The sequence below is a fragment of the Choloepus didactylus genome, chromosome 13 (genome assembly GCF_015220235.1).
Source record: "Choloepus didactylus isolate mChoDid1 chromosome 13, mChoDid1.pri, whole genome shotgun sequence".
Lineage (NCBI taxonomy): Eukaryota > Metazoa > Chordata > Mammalia > Pilosa > Megalonychidae > Choloepus > Choloepus didactylus.
This window is the reverse complement of record NC_051319.1, coordinates 20,542,092-20,551,797: the sequence shown is the minus strand read 5'-3', so window position 1 is coordinate 20,551,797 and position 9,706 is coordinate 20,542,092. Positions and strand designations below refer to the sequence as shown.

The window sequence follows — 9,706 nt, the reverse complement described above, 5'->3', positions numbered from 1 at the left end:
TCCTACAAACCCTCTTCTAGAAGGTAAGTTAAGAAGAGGAAGACTGCAAGACCTGTTCAAAAGCAGAGGTAGTGGAGTATTGCTTAGAAATTTTGACAGAACTCTTCAAACAGTTTAGTTAGAACTGAGGTTCTACAGAATGGCCACTGGGAAATGTTGCTATAGAACTCCAGGAGATTGTATTAACACATTAGCTGGAATTGCTTTGAAAGATTTTCTTGGAAGGAAGGGAGGGAAAAAAGGAGGGCAGAGGAAAGAAGGAAGAAAAGGGAGGAAGAAAAGGGAGGAAGAAAGGGGGAGAACTTCAGTTTGAATAGATATTAGGATCAATAGAAGAGTTATTTTTGGATTCAGAAAACTTCAGACTTTTTGGAGACATAGTAAGAGATGTCAGACAAACAAATTAAACAAAAGCCTGTGGAGAAGTGAAGAAATTTTGTACTAGTTTGGTAGTTGTAGGAAACAGAAATTAAAATAGCAAGAGGTCATGAGCTCGCTGGAGGCACTTAGTGCCAGAGAAAACCTAATGAAAGGATAAAAAAATGTTAGTGGAGGAAGCTAGAGAAATATAGAGCCTCAGGGCTTCAATTGTAATATGAATAGTTGGGCGGACAACCTGGGGCTGCTGGAAGGAATGCTTAACTCTAGTTAAATGAATGTTTCTGCTGCTAAAATAATAAATTACCTGAGAAACATCAGATGATGGGCTAAAGGTTTATAGCAGTCCTTCTCCAAGACCACCTTCTCCTAAGTTTCTTTGAACTTCCACAGGCAACACTCATGGATATTTTTTTTCCTAGGTAAAGAAAGAAAATCCAGCATAATAGTATCACTTTTAGTCATGTTAAATAGAGGTTACTTCGATTTTCTTAAGTTCAGTAAAACGTTATCCAGGCAAAGATTACCCTTCACACTAAAAAAACTCTACTAATCCAAAGCTCTAGATTAGCTTCTAAGTGGTTTTCCTTTAGACAAGGAAAATTGTAAAACCCTGAACCTTCAGTGAGGAGCTGGATGAAAAGTTGAGCCCTGTATACTGTCCCGTTTGGGAGACATGTGAACTCTACTACCCTTTTTCTGTCTGTCTAGCCAAGGCAGCTCTAACTGCTCAAGGATTGTTTTGAAAACCAAATTGATAAGAGAGTAAAAAGGCCCAGTTTGAATTTGCTGGACCTTCTCTCTTTTTTTCCTTCATATGCCTACCCACTGTAAACGTGAAACAAAAATTTTTTACAGAAATAAGTAAAAATTAAATCAAACAGGGTCAAAACAAAAACATTTTCTTCTACAAAAATGATTATCTCTGTGGTTTTTAGAAGGCAAAAGCAATTACAAGGTTGAGACGTGAGCATGGGGGGAAAGGAGAAACGGTGGAGGGAGCCACCTTCCACAGAGAACAAAGCTTCCTCTTGCTCAGGTGAGGGGGGGCCCTGCCGGGGACTGTGTCCACTAGGTGGCGTTTCATCTCTTAGTTTGGTCCTGTAATTGAAGAACCAATTTGCTAAGCATTTGGGTAGGTGTGAGGAAGATAAATATGTATCATTTGTTTCAGAAATCGCTTTTCTCTGAAAATCACAGTTTTGAATAGTGGTGGGAAAAATCCTGATCCCGTTTTAGGGTGAAAACTATAATTTTGGTAGATTCATAACTGAAGTTCTGAGTATCAAGCAGAGATGAAGAATTTGGGGGCCAAAAGTAATTTTAGAGATCCTCTTGGTTTTACAGATGAAGACATTGAAAATAAAGAATATTAAATCACCGGCCCAAGATTATATTATCAGATAGTAATGGAACCAGGATTAGACTCCATGTTGCTTGAGCCGTCCTGGTCCAGGATAAGTTTCAAGTTAACAAATGTGTATTATGTGCGCATTATGTTCCAGGCGCAAAGCTAGATGTTGGAGATGCAGAAGTAGAACCTGTCCTGAATCAGCCCTTATAGTGTAAGTGGAGAAACAAATAAGCTAACAGCCAATAATAATACATATTTTTAATGTATTGTTAGCACATTAGAATTAATAAACAATGACCATTGATCATGTGTGCCTGGTGCTCAGAGGAGTAATGTGTCATGTGACAAGGCAAGAAAAATGAGGCAAGGCTGGGTGTCTGTGAAAGGAGGTGAGTTTAGGAGCTGGCCAGGGACTTGAGTAATGCAGACTCTAGGTAGTATAAATCAGTGGTTTGATTAGAAATAGAACACATGAGTGCCAGAGGATAGCAGAGAGGCTGTGCCATAGCCAGGCCACCTCAGTACCCACTGTGGAGTCAAATTGCCTAACAAAGCCAAAGACTAGGCATGTAGGTGGAGACCAGAAAGTCCAGATGGCAAAGGGAAGTCAGAAGGCCAGGCAAGGTGATGAGGAAACAGCTTTGACAAGGAAGCTGGGCAGCTGTTGATCAGACACCCAAGGAAGGATACAAGATCGGTTTGCAAGTTCATTTTGTCCTGGTCAGGAAACTTCTAATATGCTTTCTGCTAGGACAAGATATGCCCCAGAATACAAACAGTCCAGAATCTGCTGGCAAGAGCACAGCCAGTAGAACTTCACTTATTTAATGTATTCATTCTTTTTTGTTTTTCTTGATAAAGAGACAGAGACAGAGACTGCATTTACTCAACTGACAATTGCACCCAGTTATGGTGTTATCCTTCTCAAAGAGTCAACAAAATCAGTTGCAAAACCCTTTAAATTGCTCATCTCAAAGCATATTTATGAAAGGTATTCTGGCTGATGTGTGACCTCTTTTGAAAACAAGTTCTCTTGGAATCCATTTGTGAAGAATCTCTAGCTGTGTGTGACCTGATACATATGTGCTGCCACAAACAGCTTCCAATTGAGAGGAAGCATTAGGTTCTGGGAAAGAGAAACAAAAACACAAAGTGACTTCTCTGTGAGGAGGACATGTTCTTCCTTTATTCTTGAAAGTAAATGCTGGATTAGGACAATGTTAATCCACTCTTACACAAATTTTGCCGTTAGACCTCACAATATTTGCCTATTTTCTTTGATAGGGAGTCGGCTTTTCAAACCATAAACAAAAGCCAGTAGGTGGGTCTCAGAGCTGAACAGTATAATATTGTTGTGAAGCAAGGAATCACTAGGGCAAAGTTGAGTGTCTGTGGGATGCTGACTATATTTATTGTCTCTAACTCTAATCTTGAAATGTTTGACTCAAACCACATATAAATCTTGGCTTATAGTTGATTCTAATTTATCAGAACTGTTCAAATGAGACCAGAATATGTCACATCCCTGGGCTATTAATTTTTTATGCAATTTTAATGAGATATATTCATATAACATACAATCCTTCAGAGTGTACAATCAGTTGATCATAGTTGTGCATTGATCACCACAATCAATCTTTGAACATTTTCATTACTCCAAAAAATAAAATAAAAATTAGAATAAAAAAGAACATCCAAAACATCCCATTCCCCTCCTCCCCCCATTGTTCATTTTACTATTGTTTAAATACAGTTTACTTAAAATATATTTACATACCCTACGTCATCCACAGTATACAACCAGTTATTCACAGCACCATTATACAGTTGTGCATTCATCACCAGAATCAATTTTTGAAGATTTTCTTTACTCTAAAATAAAAATAAAAGCAAAAAAGAACACCTAAATTTTTCCATCCCCTCCATCCCACTCTATTCTTCATCTAATTTTTGTCCCCATTTTTGCACTCATCTGTCCATACACTGGATGAAGGAAGTGTGAGCCACAATGTTTTCACAGTCACAGTCACACTGTGCAAGCTACATAGTTATACAATCATCTTCAAGAATCAAGGTGACTGGGTTGCAGTTTGACAGCTTCAAGTATTTCCCTCTAGACATTCCAACACACTAAAGACTAAAAGGTGATATCTATATAGCGCATAAGAATACCCTCCACGGTGACCTCACAACTCCATTTGAAATCTCTCAGCCACTGGAACCTTATTTTGTTTTATCTCTCTTTCCCCTTTTGATCAAGAAGATCCTCTCAATCCCAAGTGCTGAATCAAGGCTCATCTCCAGGAATCATTTCCCGCATTGCCAGGCAGATTTAATCCCTGAGTGTCATGTCCCATGTAGGGGGGAGGGTAGTGAGTTCACCTTGGGCTATTAATTTTTGAAGATACGATTTACAATGTACTTTTTATTCCCAGAAACATTATGGGCTTATTTTAATGAATAACACAATATGTCCTTGTGATGGTTAAGTTAATCTGTCAACTTGGCTAGGTTATGGTGTCCAGTTGTTTGGTCAAACAAGCACTGGCCTGATGGTTACTGTGGAGACATTTTGTGGATTTAAATCATCAGTTAATTGATTGCATCTATGGCTGATTACTTCTACAATCAACTAAGGAGATTGCCTTCAACAATAAGAGAAGTCGCATCCAATCAGGTGAAGGCCTTAAAAGGAGAAGTGATGACTTCAGCAGTCAGAAGAGAGAATTTCAATCTCTACATCAGCCAGCCAGCTTCTCCTGGGGAATTCATTGAAAACCTTCATCCGAGTTCCCAGCTTGTGGCCTGTCCTACAGAATTCAGACTTGCCTATCCCCACAGTCACATGAGCCAATGCATAAAATAATGTTTACATAATATATGTAAATTCTGTTTCCCTGGAGAGCCCTGACTAATACAGTCATGGACATTAGGGAGGAAGGCTTGTGGGTGGCTGTCATTGTTCTATTTCTTGACCTATGTGATGGTTACATGATATTTTGTTTTATAATAATTCATGTTTTATACTTTTCTTCATGTGTGTTAAATTTCATAATTAAAAGATTGTTAAAATATCATGGTTTGTATTTTCTAATTTGTGGGGTCCTTCAAGAAACACAATGAAGTATTAGCAAACCTAATAGTGGTATTTGTGAGATCCACTGACACCAAGAAACCAGTTTCGAGCTATAACAGTAACTTCTTTTATGGTAGCACTTCAAAAGTAAAATAGCTTAAATCAACTCAAAATGTATCAAAGATGTACATTTAAGAACCAGAACAATAGAACTCCTAGAAAAAAATGTAGGGAGGCATCTTAGGATTTTGTGCTAGGCAGTGATTTATTTAAAACTTTTGTGCCTCAAAGGACTTTATCATGAAAGTAAAATGACAACCTAGAGAATGGGAGAAAATATTTGGAAACCACATATCCAGAAGGGTTAAATATCCAGAATACATGAAGAAATCCTTCAATTCAACAACAACAACAAAAAAAAACAACCCAATTAAAATATGGGTAAAAGACTTGAATAGACATTTCCCTAAAGAATATTTACAAATGATCAAAAAGCACATGAAAAGATGCTCCACATCATTCAGCCACAGGGCAATGCAAATCGAAGTCACAGTGAGATATCTTTTCATACCCACTAGAATGGCTACTATAAAAAAAAAACAATAGAAAATTACAAGTGTTGGAGAGGACGTGGAGAAATAGGGACATTCATTCATTTTGGTGGGAATGTAAAATGGTGTGGCCACTGTGGAAGACTAGTTTAGCAGTTCCTCAGAAAGTTAAGTATAGAATTACTGCTTGACCTGGCAATCTCACTTCTAGGTATGTACCCAAAAGAATTGAAAACAGGGACTCAAATATTTGCATGCTAATGTTCATAGTGGCTTGGTTCACAATTGCCAAATGATAGAGAAACTGAAGTATCCATCAACTGATGAATAGATAAATAAAATGTGGTATATACATACAATGGAATATTATTCAGTCATAAAAAGGAATGAAGTCCTAATACATGTGACAACATGGATGAACCTTGAAGACATCATGTTGGGTGAAATAAACCAGACACAGAAGGACAAATATTGTATGATCTCATTGATATGAAATAATTGGAATAAGTGAAGTCATATAGTCAGAATCTAGAATGTAGGTTACCAAGGGACAGAGTGGGGAGAGGGAATAGGAAGTTAAGGCTTAAAATGTGCAGAGTTTCTATTGGAATGATGGAAAAGTTTTGATAATGGATCTTAGTGATGGTAGAACAACATTGTGAATACAATTAACAGCACTGAAAAATATATTTGAATGTGGTCAAAAGGGGAAATTTTAGGTTTATATATGTTATTAGAATAAAAAAAAAATTTTTTTAATCCATGGAACTACACAACACAAACATTGAACCCTAAGTTAAACCATGGTCTGTAGTTAATAGTACAATTTTAAAAACGTGCTTTCATCAATTGTAACAAATGTACCATACCAATGCAGGTTGTCAATAATAGGGTAGTAAATGGGAATCCTGTATGGTATGCATGATTGTTCTGTAAACCCACAGCCTCTCTAATTTAAAAAATGGAAAGAAACACCACCCTGCCCACAAAATGGTAGCATTTTATAACTGAGAAACAAACTTATTTTTTAAAAAAACACACCATTTTCACTTTATAGAGTGCCTTCCAGCAGCACGGGATGATTCTAAGCAGTGCTTGGCTATGGAAAGCCAACAAAGATTCAGATGGAAAATTTTAACCTCTTCTGACTATCCCCTGCCAGGCATTGCTGCTGTGGTAGAAGCAGTGCCGTCGAGTCATAACCTGGAGAGCAGGGGCCCTCGGAGTGGATCGCCTACTGTCCCCAGTCCTGATATCCTTGCTTTATGACTTGGTTTCCGACTTCAGATATTGCCTACTCTTTTATAACCCCCACTTAGCTTTGGTGCCTGACAACTCCATTGTTCTAATGTTCCTATTGAATTGTTAACATCTTGAATTGGGTTTCGCAAGTGACCACTTCCTTATGTTTGAACTCTACTAAATTGAACTTCCCATAGCTAAACAACAGCATATCCCCAAGCTGGAGATTTTTCTAAGTGGCAATGCTTTATCCTCAGACCTCACCTCCTCTGGGACTCTCTTTTGTTGTTAAGGACAGTCATTATGGCTAACTTACAGTATCAGAGGAGAGGACCTTCTTGATCCTTTTAGGTACATTCTCGAATGCAAAATCATTTTGCGGAATAGTGGGATAAAGTGCATAAAATGCCCTCAGGCAGGTGCTTTACCTGTAAGAACTTGAGATCAGCAAAGATTTTGTAACTAATTTAATAGGTTCTGGGATGGTTATTGGACTTTAGTGATGGTAAGTGAAGAGATTGTTATTTGAGTGTTAGGAGAGCTGTGTACTCATTTCTATATCTGAGGAGGGAGCGTGAAATTTATTTAGAGATGTAACCATCAGTCCAAAGTGAAGAGTCTTTTAAAACAAGCGAAAAAGGCATTGCTAATAATTTTTATTCCTGTACCAAGAGAGCTCTAGAGATGTGTTAAAAATGTGCTTTTTAAAAAAATATCTTATTTTCATTGTACTTTTTTTTTTTTTTTTTTATATTACACTGGTACTTTGTTTATTGGAATGTATTTGAACTATTAAATAAGTGGCTGGATGATAATTTAAAGAGAAAAGATGACCTTTACTCAGCTCAGATAAGCCTTAAATATCATGGTCTACAACATGAAGTGATGCTAAACTGAAATACAAGTAAGTTTAATTTTTCAATAACAACCAAAGTTCTCATTTTATTATACATGGACTGAATACTACAGTTGAAACTCATTTGTGATTTGATATTCTTTCACTAGGAAAACTGCACATAAAGAAAATGAGTCTTATGTTGCAAGACGGAATGATCTTATTAGCTATGGAGTTTGAATAGTTAATTCAGAACAAGACTAAATCTGTTAAGCATCCATAGCCATTTAAAGGCATTTGGTGTCAGTATCTTAAAAGATTAAGATGCTTTAAAACAAAACCTTTATAAGAATATCAAAGATTTAGGGAATCATCTTCATAAATAACTTCAAATGTCTATGGCTTCAACTGTCTGTCCTACTGCTGAGGTAGGTGGCCAAGATTCATCAAAATATTTGACAATCATTTGGAAATTCCCTAAGAAAAACCTTGCATAATCAGTTGGTTTCTTAAACCCATGTCCAGTTTCTTTTGATGGTTGTTCTGTTTTTTTCTTTTACACTTTTTAAAAGAGGATGTCCAAGCAACTGTTTCTTTAAGCTCTTGCCGAATAGCATCTCATGTATTCTGTCATCCATGGATTATCTGAGGAAGAAGATTTAACCTTTATATTTTTCTCCACATTCACAGAGTGAGCACGTTGCCTTTGAGCAACTAGTTTCCTTTTTTCCACCTGTCTTCTGGTCTTGGCTCGTAATGCTGACTCATGAATCTCATGCACAGGGGCAGAAGCACAGACATTATGAGTTTTTTGGCTTCCTGTATCTGTCTGTTTTTCTCCCCATCCGTAAAGAGCAAATGGATGTTTGTTTTCTTTTATTTTAATTGATGATCTTTGAGGACTTTTGACTGCTTTTCTATTTCCTCTAGCAAATAAGGCACTTCGATGTTGTCGAGGTTCAGTACTGTTGGGTAATTTATCAGTTTCTTTTGTTTCAATTTGTTGTTCATGCTTTTCTTCTACTTCTTTCACTGATAATGCCGGGGAATCCGCGGCGCCGGCGTCCCGGATCTCTCCCCCCAAGGCCTCCGGCTCTGGCGCCGCGCCGCTCTCCGGCCTCTCCCGCCTCTCCTGCGCCGCGGGCCTGGGCGGAGAGGGCGGCGGGGGCGAGGCCGGAGCTTCCCGGGGCGCGGGGCACGGGGAGCCCCCGCCGCCCGACGACGACGAGTCATCCGAGGTGCTGGCCTGGCCCCAGTCTTCCCAGAACCAGGGGTTGTGCGCCTGCTCCAGCAGCCGGCGGCTCAGGCGGTAGTGCAGCAGCTCGCGGTAGCAGGGTCCGTACATGTCCCACCGCGGGTCCTTGTAGCGCTTCATGTACTCGCTCTTCACTTTGCTCCCGGGGGACATGGTCCCGGGCCGCGCCGCGCCGCACGCCGCTCTGGCGTCCCGGCCGCTGGGGCCCCTTCTCCACGCGCCCCGCGCGCCCTGGCCCCGCTGCGGCGCAGCTACCGCCGCCGCCACCTAAGAGACCCGAGACACGAAACAGAGGCCCGGCCGGGAGCCCCGCCCCCGCCCCCGCCCCCGCCCCCGGCCTCATTGTACTTTAAAAGCACTGTACAATTTCTTCAAGCAATAAAGCTAGAGGACACATTTCAGAATGTTTAACATGGCGATCTACATTTGCATTAACTAAACTAAAAAAATTACATGATGGAAATGATATACATTTATATGATTACAACTGAGGCATACTGAAAAAAAGTAAGGTAGTTTAATGCATAGTTCTGCTGTCTTTTTAGTGACTTGAAAATATGTCACAAATATTTTTGCTTTCTATACCCAGGCAGGGATATGTTGGCCTAGTTAACCACATCATGTAAATTAAGAAAATGAGACTTCTAAATTTAATTAATTTTTTTATTCTTAACACTATCTGTTGAACTCCCATTTCTTAATTTTGGACTTCCCTTCAAGAAGGGTATGTGTACTTGGCATACTGCTGTGTGCCATTCAGAAAATTTAGTTGACTTCTCCGAAAGTGCTTGTCCTTCTGTTCACTTCCTCCAGGTGTGTTAATGACAGGACATAAGCCTCAGGCACTCCAGATCCATGTTCACTACAACAGACTGAGCTTTTAATCCTTTCTTGAATGTTCTGCCAGTTTAAACTGGTTTCTCTGTTTCCCTTTGCTAGGCTGTGTACATATATACACACACACATATACATATATATCTATATACATATATATACATATATCCTCTATATAATA

General features: G+C 39.1%; 1 protein-coding gene across 1 annotated transcript; it reads right to left on the bottom strand.

Moving 5' to 3' along the window:
• Positions 1–7,612: 7,612 nt before the first annotated feature.
• LOC119508141 (centriole, cilia and spindle-associated protein-like) lies at positions 7,613–8,959 on the bottom strand. The gene has a single exon (XM_037801645.1). The coding sequence runs from the start codon at positions 8,842–8,844 to the stop codon at positions 8,032–8,034; it is 813 nt and encodes a 270-aa protein (XP_037657573.1). The 5' UTR covers positions 8,845–8,959; the 3' UTR covers positions 7,613–8,031.
• Between the last annotated feature and the right edge of the window lie 747 nt (positions 8,960–9,706).

Coding starts and splice junctions, on each gene's coding strand:
- LOC119508141 (XM_037801645.1), bottom strand. CDS start 8,844: ATGTCCCCCGGGAGCAAAGTGAAGAGCGAGTACATGAAGCGCTACAAG.